Source organism: Aphelocoma coerulescens, chromosome 5 (assembly GCF_041296385.1).
Source record: "Aphelocoma coerulescens isolate FSJ_1873_10779 chromosome 5, UR_Acoe_1.0, whole genome shotgun sequence".
NCBI lineage: Eukaryota > Metazoa > Chordata > Aves > Passeriformes > Corvidae > Aphelocoma > Aphelocoma coerulescens.
In genome coordinates, this window is record NC_091019.1 from 33,417,272 (window position 1) to 33,439,895 (window position 22,624).

The 22,624-nt window shown below is 39.0% G+C and overlaps 1 protein-coding gene across 7 annotated transcripts in view; it reads left to right on the forward strand.

Annotated features, from left to right (window-relative positions):
* The window catches only part of DCAF5 (DDB1 and CUL4 associated factor 5), a 71,200-nt gene that overhangs the window by 44,102 nt on the left and 4,474 nt on the right, over window positions 1–22,624 (forward strand). For all 7 annotated transcript variants that reach the window (XM_069017613.1, XM_069017617.1, XM_069017619.1 and 4 more), the window contains 2 exons: window positions 7,506–7,572; window positions 18,499–18,626. In XM_069017613.1, coding sequence (XP_068873714.1) covers window positions 7,506–7,572; window positions 18,499–18,626 — 195 coding nt within the window. The remainder of the gene's footprint in view (window positions 1–7,505; window positions 7,573–18,498; window positions 18,627–22,624) is intronic.

The window sequence follows — 22,624 nt, forward strand, 5'->3', positions numbered from 1 at the left end:
GAAATACTTGACTAATTCACTGTTGTTTATTTCTTACTTGTTTTGCCTTGTTGTTTCCTTGCTTCTTTGTTTCTTGATGCCTTTTAACTACTGAAAAAGTCTTTTCCTCCTCTGTAGTTGGGTCCTTACCTAGTTTCCCATCCCGTTAGTAGGTACTCAAACAATAGTAAGATGAATTGCAAGCAAATATGTGGGTTTTCTACCTGCAGGAAATGCAGATATCATGAAATTATGATCAGATTGTAAGTTATCAGTCATTTTTAAAAATGGGAAAAATAGCAGGGGAAGCTTTTTTTGTAAGGAAGATATGTGGAGCAGTCTTGGCACCACAAATGGTCTAGAAGGAGCTATAAAAAAATTTGATTGTGTTCTGTCAAATACTTTTCTTACAAAACGTAATGTATAACAAGACCTGTGTTCATGGTTGTGGTTTTTATATACATGTATATAGATACATACACATATATACAATCACAGACAAATATGCATGTGTGTATGAGGGGAGCTTTCTTACTTTTTGCTTCTTTTTGTTTGTAGCTTGTTTGTCCCCCTTAAAATAGTTCCATGAGAAGCAGATTGTCATGATATCATTGGGATTTTGACTTCCCTTTTGGGATTCCTGATGTTTAGTTTGTAGGATGTATCTATGTATCAAAACTGCTTTGTTTTCAGTGGCTACTTACAGGGTATCTCTCTCCCCTATGTGTGACAGCTGCCCTTTTGTAAAATATTATTTCTGGACAGTCCATAATTCTGGAATCTTCAGGTCCTCTATCAAATTTGAAATTACACTTAAAAATTCTTTGAGACAGAGAGCTGCCACAAAGAACAAAATGGCATAAGACCTGTTTACTTAGGAAACCTTTCCTGCTTGGATAAATACACAGTTTTTATATTCTTCATGTAAATGGATTCCTTTTCACAGCTGATTGCTGTGAATTCCAATCTCTTTTAGACAAACAATATTTTTCAGACTTCAGTGATGCTTCATGTCGAACTGTGGTTTCCTCAATGCCTGTCAGTGCATATTCCACCACAGAAGGGATGTGTAAGACTCAAGAGGAATTAAGACTTGAGCCTAGCAGACTGCCCCAAACCAGATTCTTTATCTGTTGTCGTAGGAAAAGAACCAGAAGTCTACACCCCACCCATGAATTATGTTACAGGTAAAATAGAGGGCCTGTACATCCTGTCTCTTAAAGGACATGTACAAAGCACCAGTGTAACTTCCAAATTTGGATGCCTCTGTGCTTCTTTCCTAGCATGTGGGTTTTGTATTACTTGAAGAAGCTAAGGTACAGCTCACTAAAACCCTGAGAAAAATTCTGTCTGCTCTGGTCTTTTCTGCCCTAAGTTTCATTGGCCCCTCTGCAGAAAGGGCAGACATGCCCTAGTGAGTGGGAATTGAGATTTAAAAAGTTTAGTCTCTTTTAAAGATGTAAACAGCAGCATGAAATTCGAGTCTGACAAGCATTTTCCTGCTAGTAGCTTAGCAGTACTCACTTTTTAATGTTTATCATTTCTGTGCCTTTACCTGTTGCTTGTGCATGCATTTATAATTACACTGTGATGGTGCTTCTCTATTTGTGCATTTAAGACAAAGTCTCCTACATTCTTCTTGTTCTCCCCTACATTAGTTGGGTTATTCAAGAGACTTGCTGATACTTTTGGAAACATGATCCATGTCTGCTAGTTCCTTATCTAGGGCCAAAAGCTCAAAAATATCTCTGATATAGATCATAAGCAAAAGGACATTTTATAGGAGCAGGAAATGGGGATATTGAAAACTAAAATAAGGTGCAATTTAGATAAAATTTTATTGAAATAATCCATATTCAGTAGCACCTGAGGAAATGCAGCTTGTGGGATTTTGAAAGCTTTCAAACTGGCAGTGGTAAGAACAAAAAATAAATTCCCTAGAGTGGTAGTACTCTGCAAAATGCAATGCTAATGCTACTGTTACGAGACTATAGCAGCAGATTAGATCTTCATTTATTTATATCAACTGCTGTAATTTCCTTGGGGAGAGAGAAAATGAGAAGAGTTACAGTGAAATGAGTGGGGAGTGCTAGTCCAATGTAATTCTTTCAGAATCCTGATGGTGGTTCATTTTAAGCATTTTATGCGTACTTGAAACTCAGACTGAATTGGTGTTTTCTCCCAGGAGCAGACTCTAACCACGCCTGAGAGTTTTCTTCCTTCTAAGGCAAACTTCTGAATCAGCAGCTCATAGTCATCTGGAAGCCTTTTCCTGTCATTGTTGCTAACAGCTAGGCATAGAAGCTGATTCTGCCCTTCTAAAAAACCTCCAGTATTAACAGCAAGTGTTTTTTCTGTCTAATCTTGTGTTAATGTGAATACTGTAAATGTTGATTTCTGAAGTCCTGGTCAGATACAGCAGCAAAAAGGCAGACAATGAAACAGGTGGGTTTAATATTGGTCTGTTCCCCCCAGACATCTGAGCTCCTCATGCAGGGTCTGGTCTGATTCCTAATTCAGCACTGTAGCGGTTCTTGAGGTTATGTTCAGCTTGAGTTTGGCTTTGGGAGGAGGGTGGAAGGAGGACAGTGCTTGATGTCTTAGCTATTTAGTTGTCTCTGTGAATGCACATGTTTTTTCCTCCCCCTGGCTTACCTCTGTGATTTGATTATCTGTGCTTTTGTTCTTTGAGTGAATAGAAGGTACTCTGCTGGGAATTACATTTCCAGCATTCCCTCAGGACCAAAAATCCTTGTTCACAATTAAAGTGGAGTCTAACCATATGCAGGATGACATTCATCTACTCTTCCCCAAGCCCTTCTACTTTTTCCCTTTCTTTTCCTTCCTTTTAAAAAGTCTACTCCATTCTCTCAGGATTCGAGCCTTATTAACTAGAGTTTGGTGAACTTAATAGTAATTGCTTCTTTGACTTTTCTAGTAGTAGGGAGTGACTTTTTGATTTTCTTAATCCTTATTCTCCAACTATGAACTAGTGAGGAGAATATTGGCTTCTTGTTTTATTAGTAATGAATACATCAAAGAAAAATTTTCACAGATGGTCATGTAAAGTCCTAGTAACATCAGTCCAGCTGTGCTCTCTAGAGGCCTTAGGTTCTGATTGTCTTGTGCAAAGAGTACGAATTGGAATTGAGGGTTTTTTTCCAAATGTGACATCAGGTGTGTTTCTGACTTTGGCAGCTTGGGTGTCCACTCTTGAAGCTTCATGTGGCGCACTGTTCTTGCAATGGCTGCAGTCATGAGGTGGTTCTGGCAATCTCTTGATCTTGGCCAGAAAAGCCGCTTTCTACTTGTCAGACCCATATCACCTAGCGTTACAGAAAAAATCAAAAGGAATGCATTTGGGGATTCAATTCTCTATTGTGAGAACAGCCAGGAAAACATGTACCCCAGAGGTATCCTTACTGGGAAAGAGAGCAGAAAACAATGCTGACTGCTACAGTGGTGGCAGTGAAATGGCAGAGATACAAAATACTTGGATATGTTGTGGAATATGATCAATTTCTGGTGACTATTGGCAGATTTAACCATCAAAATAAAATTTAATTTTATATAAAAAGTTCACTACTCACAGCCCTCTGCTTACAACATCAAACTTGTGTACATGACTTTATCAGTTAATGCTTTTGGCATTTACTAATGGCTGTCTTGTGTCAAGATTAAAGCCATAAGTACTTTTTCAGCTCAGATCCCGAGCTGAGCTTGTGCTGTGACTGGACATAATTGCATTGCAGATGTTTAATTCATTCCTACTTATTTTCTCCTAATTCACTCCAGAATATTTTAGCCAAGTGTGTTTGATCAGTGCAAATGTCATTAAGCTTGAAAATGATAATGAAGTGAAGGACTTCACAGTCCTTTTAAGTTGGTAGGATTGGATTAAATCTCTGGCATTGGAGATACTCCAGAGACATCTGGACACAGTCCTGGGAAGTCAGCTCCTAAGTGGCCCTGCTTGAGTAGGTGGATTGGACCAGATGACCTCCAAAGGTCCCTTACAGCCTCAGCCATTCTATGATTCTGTGAACCGTTTTAAGGTACTTTGTCAGTTTCTTCCATTAAATTCCCCAAATTGTGATCACTTTAATTTATGCAAGTCCATGTACTGAACTGCAGATCCTGTCTCTGTGGCCTAAGTTTGTCTTCTCATTAGTATTTTCATGAAGCTATTTTGTCTGATGGAGTGTAAAGGTTTCAGGTGGGCATTTTCCTGACACTGTCCACTTCTCCCCTCCTCCTTTCTCTCCACCCTGTAACCCAAAGCCCAATCCCAATCCACCAAGACAATTATTTCCCTTTTTATTTTGGCAATCTTTGAAGAAAATCAGTCAGAAGAGAGCTCTGGAGATCACCCAACTTAAGATGCTTCCCAGAGTAGAACATGCTCAAAGTCAGATCAGATTGCTCAGGGAATTGTTCAGGTAAATTTTGGATTTGCAAGAGTGGAGATTCCACTGCGTTGGGGTGGTGTTGCAGTGTTTGTTATGCTCCTGAACATGCTGCTCCTTTGTGCTCAGCTGGAATTTCCCTTGCTGTGACTTGTGACTGTTGCTTCCTGGGTATCCACTGCATGCCTCTGAGAAGAGTCTGTCCCTGTCTGCTCAGTATTCCTTTGAAGAGGGGGAAACTGTTGAGGTCCACTCTATCCCTTCCCTTTCTCTTCTTCTGGCTAAACAAGACCAGTTCCCTTAGGTTTTCCTTGCAGGTCATGGGCCTTCAGCTGCAGCAGCCCTTCTTGTCCACTCTGTCCTATCTGTTAGTGTCACTCTTGTACTGGGGGACCCAAGCCAGACACAATACCCCAGATGTGTCTTCAAAAATGCCATGTAAGGGAAATAGTCACTTGTCTTTGTCGGGGTCCCTCCCTCCGCCATGTAGCCCTGGGAAGAGGGGCCCTGAGGGCACAGACACGGGGTTTCCGTGTTCCCTGCCCCTGGTCAGCCTCGTTCCCCATTGGTTGGTTTGTGTTTCCTGCGCGGGCAAAAAAGGACCTCAGGTCCTGACTGTAGCAGTTCCTCGGCAGAGCTCCGGCCATGCGGCTGGAGAAATAAACATCTCTGAAACATCTAGCAAGAATCTGTCCGTATATATATTTCTTTCCCACGGGACTCCTGGTTTGATATAGGCGTGTTACAGTATCCCCACTGTAACATGTCTTGACCTCCTGTTTACACTCCTGACAGTGCATCAAGTTGCTATTACTACACATCACTGCAAGGGCACTCTAAATTTTGCTGTCTCCAAAGCAAGACAGAGTATACTGGGGTCAATGGTCTTTGCAGGTAGTATTTTGCACCATGGGCAGTGATACATGAGATTTCCTGCACAATTGACCATTGAGTCTTACAGGATACACAGAAGGTTCCTCTGCAAATAATTTTGGGAGCAGATTTGAAGAGTCTCACGGACACTCCATTCCTGGCATATAAATAACATGTTTCTTCTGTCCTGTGTGCCTCATGCAGGATATCTGAAACCTGTCACTTTGGGGCGCTGTCATTGTTGGTTTGTAATGGGGGGGGGGGGGTGTGGGGGGGGGGGTGCATGGTCATAAATTCAAGATACTGAGTTTTCTAGGCATTTTAGTTACAAGTCTGTTTTTAGTCATGTGTCCTTGGCAAACTAGTTGCTGCTTCAACAACACAATTTGGTAATAAATGGTAACAGTTGGGAACATCTCTATATAAATAAAACTTTTCTTTCCATGTAGCATTTTTTTAACAAAACATTAGAGGTGCTTTCTTTCTAATTGCTGGGATGTTTCCTATATGAGCACTAATCTATGGAGTTTTGGCACAGTGGCTCAGCCTGCTGTGGGCTAACATTTATGAGCAGTCAAATGAAAGGGGAAGCACATATTCCTGGCACCATCAGGTCAGTTTGGAAGGTAAATTGCCTAAGTGCTTGAACATGTTGGCTTGTAGAAATAACTTTCTGGCTTGGAAAGTATGGGTTTATGAGTGATGCTGAACTAGTGTGCACAAGCTTTTAAAGGAGCTTTTGTTTGATCAGTGCTTCTTACCTGTCAGAAAATGAGCAGAATTGCATTCATAAGGGCTTACTCACATCCTGCATTCTTAAAAATGAGGGAAAAAAGAATGGTTGGATTATGACAGCAGGAAACCAGAGAAGGGATTATTTTAGTGGGTCGTTATTGCATTTTTGTGACAGGAAAGATCCAAACACTGCACTAATGTAATTAGCATTGCAAACAGAATATATGCAAATTTATAGCCATTTTTTCTGTGATAGTGTATATTTTTTGTTTATTTGCTTCTCAGTCCTGTGTTATTCCAGAACTTGTCTCCCCACTGCTTGATGTTACTGTGCCTGATGATTTTATGTATGCCTGGAGAATGAAAGGCAGAAGCCAGTTATATTTGAGCCAAGCAAAACAGAATTTGTCTCTCATCAAAGGTTAGAAAAGGGACAAACTGGCTCCATTTCTTTCTTTTTCTCCCTTTCTCCTAACCTAACAATAATAATAAAATGAAAAACCCAGCTTCTTTACTGTATTGATTAAACTGCAGCCTAATGTCAGTTGAGGGATAGAGATTTACACTGTCCACACCCGTATAACTGGAACTGGAATCTGCCATTGGTTCCAGTACATGTCATTTAATCTCTAATTTGGGAGAGAAATGAACTGTACTCCCTGTCATTTATTGGAGAATAAGTGCTTGGAGGCAAGGCACAGTTTGTGGCCTCTCCAAACTGACAGGCATAAGCTTTTTGCCACATCAAATGTCACCTGTCATTCCAGTGCCTGCTTGTAGTATATTAAGCTACTTTAAATTGCATATTGCCTGAAGTTCTTCATAATAAAGAGATTGTTTATCATTTGTGCACTGTTGAAAAAGGGCAGCCTTCCATCTCTTCAGAGTAACTATGAGCAGGAAAAAAATGAAAAGTGTCATAAATGTGCGGGGGGGGGGGGAGGTTTAAACCATTTGAGACTTGCTGACAGTGAATGTTTAGCTTTGGTTTTTATTTGGTGTTCAAGATTATTCTCAGTGACTGACTTTTGATGGTCTTGGTAGACATGTCTGGCTTGATGAGTTATGGACAAGGTAGCTCTCTTCTTAGGTAAGTGTTTAATGGAGTTTTCCTTGGTAGTACAGGAGATGAGAAAAAGCAATGAAAGGCTTCAACATCAAAAAAGACCAGAGTTGCAAGCTGCAAAATAGAGAGTGTGATCTAGATCTAGACATGCTTATATTAAAGCCAACCAAAATTCATAGCCTTATTTAGCAAAGCAAACATACACTTTGGGCAGTAGGCATTAGATACATGAAATATGCTTTTCAATTTTGGTCCATTTATACAAGCAACATTTTCGTGCTGGTACTTAATCCCCATTTAAATGTAAATTGATCAGTGAGGTGCAAAGAATGATGCAAATTATCCTTTTTTTCTCATTTTTGGTTTGGAGGAAGTAGATCAATAGTAAAATAACATAATTTAGGTGATACTTTGTGGTAAATGGCTTTTATTTTTATTCTTAACAGTATATCCTTTCGGGCTCTGATGACTTCAATTTGTATATGTGGAGGATTCCTCCAGATCCAGAAGCAGGTAAGTGTTGTTGTTGTTTTAGATGGGGAAGGAAGAGTGGGGGGCAGGTATCTGACAAATACTAGATTGGTATTTCAAAAAAATTGCTCTTCTCACTCACACTGTGAATCTAGAGGAAAGCTGGATAGGGAGAGTTTACAAATGCCTGATCCAGTGTCTGGATAACAGTGGGCAATGCCATTTGAATGTTTTATCATAATGATTTTTTATTTTTTTCCCTTCCTTCCATAATAAAGCTTGCAGCATAAAATGGTGCTGTGTTCACAGGGTGCTCCTTACAGCTCCAGTGCATTGACCTCTTTTCCCGTCTCCTTCCTCTAACACCAAAATCCTCCCACTGATTTCCAGTGCAGAGGAGTTCTGCTTTTTGACTTTCTGGGTGGAGGAGCACTATCAGCTGGTGGAAATGGCCACTTTTGACTAATTTCTGAGCCATTCCCATGCTGGGGCAGACATGGTAAGCAAATAGCAGTAGCACAGCTCTGTATGAAAGTACAGGAGAGGGATGTGAAAGAAAAACAGCAGTGTGGGGGCAATGTAACAGCAGTATTGGGAATGCCACTGTTGGTCAGTGTCTAATTTGATGTGATCTAGTAGGGTGTAGGGTTTGGCACTATTACACTCTAAGCCATACAACGTCAGCATCTCTGTTCTGTGGAAAGAAATCACTGCACTTCTAGAAGGGTGTTACATTTTAGTTGACAGAGTCAAGACTTCCAAAACTGTACCAGTGTTTTCAATTTTAGTGGCTCTGGCTCTTTAAACTGTACATCTTAGTGATATTAAGTACAACTGAGGGCTATCCTGTGGTCTCAGATGCTTTAGCAGTAGTGAGAGAAAATTACAAGCTCTGTTAGAGGTAAAATGAAAATATTTTGTTTCATTTTCAAAGGTTGTTAATAACAGCTATATAATCCACAGCTGAAAGGATGAATAGCCTTTGGTTAATGGCAGGGTTTTGAGGAAAATTATGTCCTAATATTGGGGGTTTTGCTTAGTTAACCAGCATTTCATGTTGCAGTCCACAAGTCCTGAAGATGGTCCTGCTAAACTTGGCCTTCTATCTTTGTATAGAGTTTATAGAGATATCTCCCTGCTTTTCTTTTTATTTGTGTGATTTTCTTTTACATTTGACACTGGTTTACTACTACTTACAAATTTTACCTCTTAGCTAAAAGAAAGATTACATACAATAAAATTAGTTATTTATGTTTAAGTTTTACTGTGTGGATTGTAGAATTATATTTTTTGCATGTATCACTATACTATCCTGACTTCCTTTGTAAATTCTGGATTTGAGATTTTGTGTTTATATGGCTGTAATGCTCTTGTAAACTTTTTTCCCAGACAGCTGCATGTGACAAACTTTTATCTAGGACTTTTGCACAAGGAGTCATAGCTAGCACTTGTTGCACCTGTAAACAAAATAATCTACTTCAGAGTAGTTGTTGGGGATGCCCCTCTGTAAAAGACACATGCTTGCAAAAAAGTTGCTATTTACAACTAGATGATACAATTTAATCAAACAAATTTACAATTTAATTTGTGATTTACCACAAAAAATTGTCGTATCTGTTTTGGTCAGGTTTCTTGTCTCTGGTTCTTGTAACTTCAGGAAGGGTGTCAGTACACTTGCAACATTTCAGTTACAAAATTAATTACTTAATATCAATTGCCTTCAGTGGTTGCTTAATGAATCAGAAGATCCAGGAGTAAGAACGTGTATGTCTTAATGCCTTGTAACTTGAGTAGTTCTCTTTTTGAAATATTTTATCAAAATTCACAAGCTTTGTTTTGTTAGACCTAAAGGTCCACTTCTGTGGCAAATAACTAATTGGGCATCCAGATCACCTGTGAGAGGCTTATTGAAGCTTTTCTTCATTCATCTCTTCTTGAAGGGTTGTGCCTGTTTTGAATGTGATGAAATGTTCTTTCTTAAATCTCATCCTGCTGTTCAGAATAATTGTCAGAGAGAGATGTTGCTGTGCTTCCTTCTTGGAGAAATAGTCTTGCCATAGGGATGTAGAGACTTTGGAAAACTTTTGCTTCAGTGGAAAACTCCTTGTTCTTATGTTTTAGCTAAAATAGGAGTGCCTTTGCATTCGTGATCTGAGAGAGTGGAATGTGGTCTTTCACTTAAAATAGTGTACAAACTAGACAGGATGATGTAATGTCCTGTGCCGTTGGTTGGTATTTTAAATAAACATATCTCTCTAACTGATTTCTGCCTTCCGGTTGAACTCAGACATTGTGTTGCTATAAATATTTTTGATACAGCTCCCTTAAATGGTATCAGTTATTTGAAAATAGGGAATTTTTTTGCAAGCTTATATCTTTTTGAACAGCTTCATCCTTAACAACAGTTCTGAAGTTATTTTGTTTCAGTATAGGTGCACCAACTACTGGTTATCCAATGGTTAGCAACATTAGTGAACAAAAAAGATGAAGAAGAGTGTGAAGGAACACACCAGTCAGACAATTGCAAACATATTTCAAGTTGGAGAAATGTAGTTGCCTGTATTGGTATTTTACCAGGAGAATAGAACAAATTCTACTGGTTTTTTTTTTTTTCAAACAGTCATAGTTTAGAAGTGTCCTTCCAGATGCTGCATAAAATCATTTCCATAATCAGCTGGAAACTGCAAGCAGTTTTGTTTGGTCCAATAATTAGTCAGGATTTTTGCCCCCTTTGGGGCAGGGAGGTGTGTGAAAAAAGGTATTTCCTAAATTGCTTAGGAAGCTATTCTGTTGATGAGTTTTACTGACTGTCTCCCTCTGTAGTCTTAGATTATTCTGCATGGGTTGGGATTTCCTATGCCAGAAGGTTGGTTGCTTTTTTACCACCTTTTGTGGTTTCTTAAAGATGGAATAGTTTGCTCATTTTTCCACTTTCTTCTCCATCCAAGTATTATCCAGCTTTCCACTGTGCTTCAGAAGTAATTGCCAAATGTTTCATGAATTTGTTGGCCAGTTTCTCTTTTAAAGTAATCCATGAAAGTATCACAGTTTTCTTCAGAAGCAGCTTCTAGCAAAGTTAATACATAAGTTTGGCAGAAGAAAAGCAGTCCTGAGTTTCCACAGCTTTTACTTGACTCCAAGGCAAGCTGGAAGTGAGAAGAGACATCAGTCCTACGTGACTTGCCCAGCAAGCCTGTTAACGTAAAAGCACTTTAGACATTATTAAACCTAGCACCAATAAACATGGTCTATTAGCTGGTAAAAAAACCCCTGACATGTCTTGTGGAGCAATAGAGGGTTTAGGAGACCAAAAGTTTTCAAAATGTAATTTACGTTCCTCGCTCACTACTCTGAATCATCTATGCAACTCTTGCTTTTGAAATATTGCTTAAAGCTGCTGTGTGAGGGATGTGGTATTTATTTGTGATTGAGAAGACAGTTGGGGATCCTTCAGTTCATGTGAGCAGGCTGTCACCAAGTTCTGGAAAACTCTGCTAAATCAGAACTGCAAACTGCATTTCAGAACTTCTTTTTAATTCTGTCTTTGACTGTAACTGGAAGCAAGAAAGGGCCCATCATTGTGGTCCAGTTACTAAACTAATTGCACAAATTTCCAGCAGAACTGATGCAATTTATCTTCCTTTTTTCCTCCTCCTTGGTCTTTGTAAATGCCAACACTTCTTCAGACTTGAAGAATTCAGCAACAGATCTTTTCACAATACTTGAACAAGGCTATCTCATTAGAGACAGCTTGTAGTTTAAGTTCTCAAAGTTCTAGGCTGATAAATGAAGATGAATTAAAAATTATTAAGTGTTTCTTAATGTCTTTAGCTATTTTTGAGGTATTTTATATATGGATACATATGCATGTATGCATACCAGTTGGGTTGGGGCACAGGAAAGCCATCTGACCCAATGGGGAGCATGCTCTGGAAGGTTTGTATTTTCCTTTAAAATGTATTTTTCTGAGGTGTAGTCTTGGGATCTAAACTGTTTCACTTTTAGGACTGTAGTTTGTCTCTTTCTTCAGGTGTTGACCATAGTGTGCTATGGAACAGTTGTTTGATTAACACAGCAAGTACGTGCTTGGGCCCAGTAGAAAATGTTCTTGTATTCGGTGGAATTGGGGCTGGTTTCCATGTCACATGGATTGCAATGATGCCATGGACCTGTGGAATGTACTGGCCAAATGGCATCTATCAGAAAACAAGGCAGTGTTGGGTGCTTTGCAGTGCTGTAGACAAGTGGAAAAAGATTCAACGTCCACGAGTGTTTCTCTCACCAGCCTTGGTATCTTTAATATCTAATTCAGGAACAGAGAGCTGAAGATAACACTCAGCTCTGGGACAGGCAGGAGGAGCTTTAGTCCCTAGCAACTGGCCATCTAATTGTACCAAAGCTCCTTTCTCTCTGTTGTATTGAAAATGTTTGCAGCCACCAGTGCAAAAGAAATGCACAGCCAAGCAGTTTTCACACTTCCATTAAAAAAACCAAAACCAACCACAAAAAAGCAAACAAAAATCCCCAAGCAAACAGCTATTGGTTGTGAGATAATTTCACTTACTTTATATCTATTATGTTCCAAAAGCATAGTTGTTGTTGGTAATTTGCATGGTTCCAATAACACTGTGAAACCCATTGCAACTTATGCAATTAAGCACACAAAAAAAAGCAGTGTCTCTCAGACCAGGAGGGGGAACAGAGTGGAAAGGGTGTGCTGAAGTTTATTTCTATAGTAATTTTTTCTTAGCTGTCATATTGTTGTTCAGCTATACTGATGATAACAACAGTGGTAGGGCTGGTATAGAGAAGGTATATGGCAGATATTTAGAAGCAATAAAACAAGGGAGAAAATTTCCATCCAAAAATAGCCACTGCTACTACAGCTTTCTGCATAGTCTTTAAATGTTTAAAATATTACTTTTCTCTGTGGCTTTTGGAACCTCTGCAGAGGTACAAGACCACTATGGGGCTGCTTCTAGGTATAGGCCAGGCAAAGGAGTTGATTGTCCGGAAGAGCGTGTTGTCTGAGGCAGAGGCTTCTGCCTTAGCTGACTGCTCTCTGTGCTTTCACTCAAGCTCTGCAAGGCCCTGCTGATCCTTTCACCTTGCCTGGAAGCTGGAGGGGGTATTCAAAGGTGTCAAAGGAAGCAGTCTGCAAATGGAGTTGGAGCTGCTTTCTTATGAGGGGACACTTGGTGCTTCCAATGTCTCCTTTTACCATGCTAGGAGGAGAAAGGATCTTGGCCACCCCTTCCTATTCTCGCCCCATATTTGATGTGACCTAAGTCAGTTTTGCTTGTGCTGCTGAGAAACCTTTAGTAAGTCTGGCTGCTGCCTGAGCTGGAGTCAGATTCATGATCCCAGAAGAAGGTATGCTGCAGGACCCTGTGCTCTCAGGGCAAAAGTGTTTGTGTTTAAATCTAGCTTCTCTGCAGGTGTGTCTCTGAGTAGCAAAGCCATCTACTGGCATTCATTGTATGAAACAAATACAGGTTTGTGAGTGACCAAAGAGAGACCTTTAAGGTGTCTAAACATAATATGCTGCACTGAAGGCAGAGGCCCTATAGGCTATGCATATTTGCTTGTATTGCACTGTGCATTTGCTTTCCAAACAATGGTGTATCTCTCTGTTAGCACATCATGATCTCATAGGATTCAAATGCAAAGTAGTGGCCCACGGTCTAAATGTGCCCTGGATTATTATTAATGAAAACTAAATTAATTTTAAATGAGCTACTACTGTAGTGCCAAATACTGCAGTGGAATGGTATGCTATGGCACACTGGCAGCAGCTGCAAATATCTGGTTATTCTCAGGAGTTTTCAGCACTTTGAGTAATTCACAAGGCTTGTATGAAGTTATGCTTTAGTCTGTAGAACATCTTTCTACCTTATATGAACAAACAGTGGGATTTCTTTTCCAGTGTCCTAGATAGAAAAGACTGCTTAATGAGGTCATTTAATTCCTCTGTTACAGAGCCAGTGGAGGATAGTTCCTTATCCCAACGAGTTCTCTGGCATTTTGATGGGTTTTTTTAATGTTTGGAACAATTCAGCTTCCATTAGTATGGACACTGTTCTACATTCTTACAGGACTTCTGCACTAGAGCACTTCTCCTAGTAATCTATCACTTTCACTTTTTCTTTATCCTTCAAGCAATTCATTCTGGGTTTGTCTAAACATTGCTTCTTGCTGTAGAACTCATGCAGGGGAAGTCAGATTGACATCTAAATCACTCTCCTTTGTTACAATTTACTAGAGTTTTTAAGATGTATCGGGATGTACCATTCAGCATGTTTGCAATATGTCAGATCATTCACATAAGTATTTACAAAACCGCATAATTAAGAAGTAGTTCATTAGCCTAACATTTGAAACATAAATTAATAAAGCAATCCAAGAAGAAATCACTTTGGCAACTTAGTAGACATCAACTACTTCAAAACATTGTATTATTCCTTCCTCTGTACAGAAGCCTGTAAAGAGGGCTTGTGTTGCCAAGGTACTCTTGTCAAACATATACGGGAAATCTGTGTTAAAATGTGCACATTAGATTCAGCCTTTTATAAGTTATTTCTTTCAGATGGTCAGATATCATAGTAGGGTATTACTTAGAGGATTTTTTGAGATTTTATATTGCTCTTCCTTGGAACACTTATTTGCAGGGTACAAATTAAGAGTGATTTTCTTGACATTTCACTTTGAGTATCAAATAAAAGCAGACCAAAAAAACCCATTGACCAGCACAGCTAGAACACTAAACCACTACTCAGGACTGTCTCTAAGCATGGCAATTTTTGGGTAGTATTGCAAAACCAACTAGATATCCATCTCTTCCCTCCAGTACTTAGAGGTTATAAAATTATAAACCTACTAAAATAGGCATAAGTCAGCCTCTGAAGACTTTAAATTTTTTTTTTATATATTATTAATAACAGATATGTAAACTAATGGCCTCTGCATGAGCACTGCTCACACGTGGGAGCTAGCTAAGGATATAAAAGCTGCCGTGCTAAAAGAGTTGCAGTACCCAATCATGCCACTAAATTTAAAAGCCAACAAGTAACACCCCCTTCCCCTAAAAAACCCCAAACTGCAGAAGCAAAATTTGAGTGGTTTTAGGAGAGCAGAAGTCAATTCTGCTGAAACAATACAAATAAAAATACCATTTCAAGGGAAGGCAGCAAAAAGAAATGGAATTTATTACATGGAAAAAAGGAAGATAGCATCAGGAATTTGAGCAGTTTATGGCTAGTCTCCACTTAAGGTACAGGTGCACCTTTTTTTTTGCCAGCTGACATAAGCAAACTTACCTCATACTCTGAGACAGCTAAAGGCTGTAGAGCTGCAGCTAAGCCTCTGCTGAGAGACCAGGGGGATTCCAGACAAGTCTGGACACAGGCAGATTTCTGCCATGCAGATACTAATGTAATGTGATGACAGCTGTGGTGGGCTACCATAAAACAGAGGGACTGCTTTCAAAATAAGGATGTGGAAGGGTTTCCATTAAGAGCTTACTTAGAGGTGTCACTTAAACACATAGGAGTTGGTAGACTAAAATTGCATCAAGCAAGGAGTTGCCCAAAAATGGGGTTCTGGGACAGTCTGTTATATTTGACACAAAGATTATCACTTCTTGCTTTAAATTATTAAAACCGCCCATACCATTGGTAAAATCTGACTGCTAAGATTTGTACTTCTCCTGTGGCAATTTAGTGTAATTGGGCAGTTCTTTTAAGGAGCCTTGTAGGGAAGCTCACCTTCATTTTAAGAGAAGTGAAGTATGTTCTATTACTATACTTCCTCTGAATTTACTGTTAGTTGCTTAAAATGAGTTCAGGGAACTTCAATATTAAATCAGAAACCTTTGGAGTTCCTTCACAGAATTATAAAATCATAGAATCATAGAATGGGTTGGGTTGGAAGGGACCTTTAAATATAGTTCCAACCCCTCTACCAAAGGCAGGGACACCTTCCATGAGATCATCTTGCTGAAAGCCCCACCCAACCCAGCCTTGAACACTTCCAGGGATGGGGCAACCACAACTTCTCTCAACAACCTGTTCCAGCGTCTCATTACTCTCATTTGAAAAAAAGCCTCCCTTATATCCAATATAACCCTACACTCTTCCAGCTTAAAATTGTTGCCCCTTCTTCTGTCACCACAGGCCTTGGTAAAAATCATCTGTCTTTCTTATAAGGCCCCTTTATTGAAAGGCTGCAATAAGTTCTCCCTGGAGCCTTCTTTTGTCCCAGCTGAATAACCCCAACTCTCTCAGCCGTTCTTGTAGGAGAGGTATTCCTTCACTCTGATTATTTTTGTAGCCCTCCTCTGGACCCACTTCAACACCTCCAGGTATTTCTTGTGCAGGAGGCCCCAGAACTGGATGCAATATTCCAGGCGGAGTCTGAGAAGGGCAGAGGTGAATCACCTCCCTTGACTTGCTGGTCACACTGCTTTTGATGCAGCCCAGGATATGGTTGGCTTTTCTGGGCTTCAGACACTGGATGAATCTGACTACAGCCTGTGTTCTAGACATGGCATGCTGAGCACTTTTCATCCACTGCTCTTAGTGTATTGATAAACATTCAAAAGTTTAATGCCAGAAGATACTTCTGACATTAAATTACTCTTCTTACTGTTCTACTAGGAAAAGAACCATGGGTTAATTCACACTGCTGATAGTACCACAAAAGGCCAATGACTGACTTAGAAATGCAGCCCAAGATACTGGTATATGGCATTTGTATTTCATCTCCATTATAGTTCTGTCTTTGCTTATTGTCCCTCTAACTTCTGACTCTTTTGTTAGTGACTTACAGGGCAGATTTCTTGTTTTGTACAGAATTCAGGCATCTACAGTCCATGGGTAGTTAAAACTTGTTTTAGACATCACTTACAGACTTATAAACATTTTCTAAGTGAACTATCTCTTCATTCCCGAGGCCCTCTTTCTCGGAATATTTGTCTGCTAGGTCAAGACGTGTCTTGATGTAACCATCTACTGTTGGCTTGATAGATACAATTGGACTGACAGCTCTGATTTGGCTGGAAGGAATGCTGTGGGAGTAGGGCAACTTGCCATCAGCCATAAGTGTCTAGCAGGATGAGCAGAATGAAAGGACATGAGGAATCTCATAAAATGGAAAAGAAAATCAAAAGAGCTTAATTTGGCATTTAATGAACTTGCTCTCCAATCAATTACTTCCTGGTCAAATTTGCTGACAGTGGTGAAATCTTGCTCCAGTGGCTGAAGGCAGAATGTATCCCTAAATCTTTACCTAAAATACAAATGTACCCTAATGAGAGAACTGCTCCAGGTAACTCAGTCTCAGTGCACTTTCAGCGCAGTGAACACATGTAGAAGTTAACTAGCTAGTGATAGTCTCCCTGTCAAGTTTTCTTAGTTTTAAATGAGACTTCATTCTATAAACAGTCTTTAAAAGGGCCATGCATTTTGATCCCTGGAGTTATTTGCCATCACTTTTCCCATTTTCAGGAACTTTATTTTTCTATCCCAAAGTGCCATGAGACAGCAGTTTGTTGTGCAAAAATTGTGCAAAGCAGAACACTTTCCAGGAGCAGTAAAAGATCTGTCTCTGGATTTTTAGGAGTTGGGTGACACCTCATTTCTAAATCCTTATCATGGTTTGTACTCCATGTTAAACATCAGTCAGGTCTTCAGAGTGCAGTTATAATGAGTGAAAGGGATAGCACGCTTTCTGAGAGGAGAGGGGCTGTACACAAGGTCATTAGCTGCAGTTGTTTTCATCATTTATGTAACCTAACAAATGGAAGGTGATATAAGAATGTTTTTTCTTTTTTTTTTCCTTGACCCTTCCATCTTGCTAGTCTTCAGTGGTAATGCAAGTTTTTCTTTAGGAAATGTGCATTACAGGAGAACTCTGACTCTGTTTTAGAATACAAGTTGTTCAACATAGGGCTTGAACTAGCAACTGTTTCAGCTGAAATAGCTCCTATTGGGGGTCAAAGGAAGATAGCAAACATTTTCAACAAGAGGAACACGAAATTTGTTTAGTGTAAAAATGACTATAAGTAGCACAGAAGCTAATGAAATTATTTTAACTTTCTGTAAGGTGTACTTACAACCTGTGAAGTTTTAAACAGCAAGTTGATTTTCATCGGAAGTGATTGTCAGTTTTTACTTCCTGGCTTTTAAGTTTTGTTTTCTGTCACTGAAAATGTTTAGTCATAGCATGTAGATGGACAATTGTTTATTCAGATACAAAGATGTGCTTTCTAACAAATTTGTGTTTTAATTGTGTGAATCTATGAATATAAAAAAAATACTGCGTGACAGTTTCTTGCTTTGGTGTATAGACCTAGTAAGAGTCAATGACCAAGCAGAAAAGTTAATTGGCTTCTATTTTGGGTTTTACCACTAGCACAAAAGCATTCCACTTTGGCTAATTCACTGCCTTGTGACAAAGAATGATATAACCCACTGCTCAGATGTGTTATTTCGGGTCCTTTCTCTTCATCAGACTAGAGTCAACTGTGAGAGTTATAAACTGCTGATTTAAAAAATAAATTTGAAAAATAGTACAGCTTTAAAAAGTCAACCTCTTTATTTGTCTCTGCTTCAGATTTACAAACTGTCTGTGTCATGCCTTAGGTACTTTGGTTTCACTGGTGATTTCATTATGTATGTTGCTCTCATTCACATATTTGTCATATTAGGTAAAAAACCTTCATTGTTTGTTCAGATGAATCCAAGCAAGCCTCTAAGTCCTAATATGCAGGAAGCATGCTTTTCATCAAACTTGCAGCTTCTCATAGGGCATTGCTCATAAAATCAGAATTCTGCAGCCAATACAGGCCTTAAAACATTGCAAAATAAAGCTGAAGCACATTGTCAAATATAATAGGACTTTAAATGACTGTGACCAAAAGTAATATGAAGATTTAATTATTCATGTCCATGTGTGCTTGTCTTCCCCTAGGTGGCATTGGCAGGGTCGTCAATGGTGCTTTTATGGTATTGAAAGGTCATCGGTCAATTGTAAACCAAGTGCGGTTTAATCCTCACACTTACATGATCTGTTCTTCTGGCGTTGAAAAGATAATAAAGGTAAGATTAGTTATCAGAAAATGTGTTCTTTCAATGTTTCAGGAAGAAATGCTTTGTTTTGCTCAGTATCATTCTATTCCACACCCATCCTCTCTTCTCCTCTTATTATTTTATAAAATGTTATGTCTTGTTTGCTGGCTAAACGGATCCAGACTTTTTTGGTCATTTCAACTTTAAACTTCATTTCAATTTCAAATGTTTCAGAGATAAGGGATAAGATCAGAATTTTCTAGATTTGTACCTTGAAAAAGGAATTTTTCTCCAGTTTAATTCCATGCATAGCTGAAGTATCATGCAAACAGTCCCTCTTGGGTGAGTTTGGTCACAGTTGTAATGTGATCTCCTACAACTTCTGATACTTTAATAAAAGTATCTCCAAAGATTATTGTTGAACCTTAACCTAGACTGACCTGGCTGAATTTGGTCCAAACAACACCTCAGAAGGCCTCCTATAATTTTTGTACATATTTGTGCATTGAATCAATTCAACATACCTTTTCTTTGGCTTCCAGATGAAAGACTCTTAATAACTTGCACAATATGTCTTTTCTGAATCCTTTAACAATGTTCAGTATTTTTAGGAAGCTTTTTACCTTTTTCTGTGGAAACAGAAGAGATGAGAAACTTCATTAGATTCTGAAATTTTCTTTCCTTAAGGAAAGACAGTCAATATTGTGGGAGCAAGGCAAAACCAATTTTGTTATACGAGGGTTGGGAAGGCAGAGAAGTAATGTGATTTGCATTCTGCTGCCAAAGATATTTTGCTATAATTTAGGTCTACCAACAGGATGAAAAAAGCCATAATCATTTAATTTTGAAGTAGGATAATAAGAACTGCTGCTGATCCTAACTATTTGTTGAATGACTTCATTAAAGTCTTACCTGCACGTGGCTATAAATAATGTTGTTAGAATATTAGTAAATGCTTTTGTCAGCTACAAGTTGACAGCATGAACTTGTCCTGCAAAGGAATGTTTTAGTGATGTGCAACTTATGGACCAGAACTGCCCCAAAATCCTGGGACCATGGCTCAATGTCCCACTGCATCGCTTGCATTACAGCCACTGTCATCATTTGGGTTCTGACTGTAGTTCAGCGTTCCTTCTCTTCTGTCTTCCCTTGTACTTTAGTTCTTTTTTCTTCATCTGTGCCTGCCTGACAGGTTTGATCACAAATACAGTAAGTACAGGCTTTGAACAAAAGTGCATTGAAGAGTCTTAGCAGCTCACTGATTTTTCAATTTCCAAGCAGTCAAACTGTCACTGTTTAACAACAGTTTTGCCAGAGGCATTTTTTTTTTTTGCTTTGGAAACTTGATTCATGCAACCTGAATTTTCCCTTTTGGATTCTAGATCTGCTGACCCTCCACCCTAGGAATCCTTCCTGCATGAGTGTGCTTAGACTGTTGGATTAGCATTGGTATAAACATCCCCTGTGTTGCTTTTGTGTACTTCTGCTAGGGTTTTGGCAGGGCATTTTTTTTGCCTAGTGATTAAAAGGTTAGTTTGATTAAGGCTGCAGTCACAGGTTGTGTAACTCTTTGAAAGACACCTCTGCTTGAGCGCTTCCTTAGAAGAGAATGCCTGTTGTGTCACAGTGTGTGCAGTGGAACTTGTGCAGCTGCTTTGAAGGAACTGAATTCCCCAAACATTGCAAGCTGGAAACAAATGAAGGGAAAGGTGTTTAATGTATTAAGTTTATTAGTGAGCCAGAACTTCTCACCCTTTTGTTGAATGTCCTTTTGTCTCAGCTTGTAATGTGCCTTGTTTGGGGATTGGGTTGTTTCAATGCTTGTGTCTTGTCTGAGCTGCCTGACTTCACTCTCTAAAGGGACTGTTTTAGTGCACAGTGGTTTGTGGGTGACTGTACAAAGGTGGTTTCTTCTTCAGTCCAGCTAGTTCTGTGGATAGGTTGGAGACTAGTAACTGCCACTAGCAGAAGGGCAAAACAGGAAAAACAGCACCAGCAGTTCTGAGGGGCCATTTACTGCATTAAAAACAGCTGGGAACACAAGTCTTTCCTTTGCATGGCTGTCTTTCTTTCCCCTATATAAACCCTTCATGTGCTTGCTCAGAGAAATTGAAATAACAGGAGAAGGAACCATAAATAAAAATCGTAGTTAAGTTTTTTATGCTTTCTTATTTTGTTCCTTTTTGTTTATTTGCTTTATTCACTTTCTTTAAAAGTGTCCTTGTTTTTATTATCCTTCAAGTATCTTCTAAAACCCTTCTGGAATTAAATCACAGAAGATAACTTCACTGTGGTTGGTTGCAACTGTAGAAACAATTGTAGAGACTTTGTGATGAATTAAAAACGTGGATGCAAGTAGTTGTTTGTCTGAGCTCTTAATTTTTAGACTAGCTGGCCTAAATTTAGTACTTCAAGAAGGGAGGAACTGATAGCACCAGCATCAAGCCATAATACAGACAAGACATTCAATAATTCCATGAGCTTCTGCCAACACATTTGCTATTTTAATGCTGATTGTAAATGAGAGACAAATTCATCTCAGGCCTAGCCCCACAGAAAAGAGTAGTATTCACAAGAATGGTTTTGATGGTTTTGGTTATGGTTTTTTTGCTTTAGTTTTATTTTGTTGTGAAGCACCCACAAGAATACAATTCAGTAATTCATTGGTTAAGGGTTTGATTTCTGCTAGGACCAAAAATAAGACCCAACAATCTCATTAATAGAAGACATTAGAAGCCTCGATTCCAGACAGTGTGTGGTGGACATGTCAACCCAAATGAATTGTTCATTGCCCTTCATTTACTGAACTTCAGTAAAATTGTCTGAAAAAGCACAGCTGCAAACTAAAATAATCATTTGCATCAAGCATTCACCACAAGAGCTAAAGCAATACAAAACAGAAAAATACCACTTTCTCCTCAGTTAAGTGTGCAAGACATTGGGACGTGCTGGCAGGAAAACAGATTGCATTGCAGAAGAAATAAATGAGGCATTCCCTCTGATGTGTTGGACTTAGAGGAGGACCATGGAGAATTATGCAGTTAGGAGACAGTTCCAGGAAAGATAAAATAGATGAAGTGCATAATGACTTTCAGAAAGAAATTCTGTTTTGTACTGAAAATGGAATATTGTGTAACAGTGCACAACTGTTGTAGGTCCCATTTGTTTAAAAATCATCAGTGTGTCAGAGATAACAAAGTCTATTTGCACATGTTGCCATGGTGACAGATTAATGTCATTGTGACTATCTGCCTCTGCCTAATCAGATAATCTAATATAGCTGGTTTTAATTATTCTCACGCTACAGGCATAACTACTTTTTTGTTTTAAAATTTGGGGGTTTGCCACCATGGAATACAAACAATTCAAAGATGCTGTCAGTAGATATCTACTGAAGTAGAGAACCAGTTTCATATTTCAATTTTTCTGTTATTGTTCCTATTTTTATATCTGTACTCAGGTCATCAGTGAGTAATAGTCATCTCCTTAATCTTCTGACAGAGAAAGAACTTCTTGATAAATTGTTGGCTTCAGTGGGTTGATTTGCCAACTTATTTTCTCCAGTTTGATTACATTATTTCTCAACATGGCATCAGTCAGAGGATGAGAAAAAGGCAAAGGCATTCCATTTACAGAGAAACCCATTTCAGATGCCACAGAGAGCACTGGATCAGTTGATGCCAGTTTAAAGTCTTCCCAGGTCTGCCAAGGTTAGATTCTTAGTCTGATTTCTTTCTGTGACCCTGGCAGGCCTTTGCACTCCCTGATAACAGAATATCTAAAATGTAGGGATATCATTCTCCAGAGACAACTGATCCTTTACAAGCAGGTATTCATCCTGAATTCCCTTGACTTCTCTTTATTACTTACTTCTTCTCTGTGAACAGAATGGAATGGAAAAGCCTCACTATGGACTCTTTGTAGCTATTTTTTCAATATTTTACACTGCTCTGGTTTTGCTGATGCTTGCAGAAAGAGCAGAGAGATGTGGTAGTGCCAGCAAGGATGTAGAATATCTCAGTGCACAC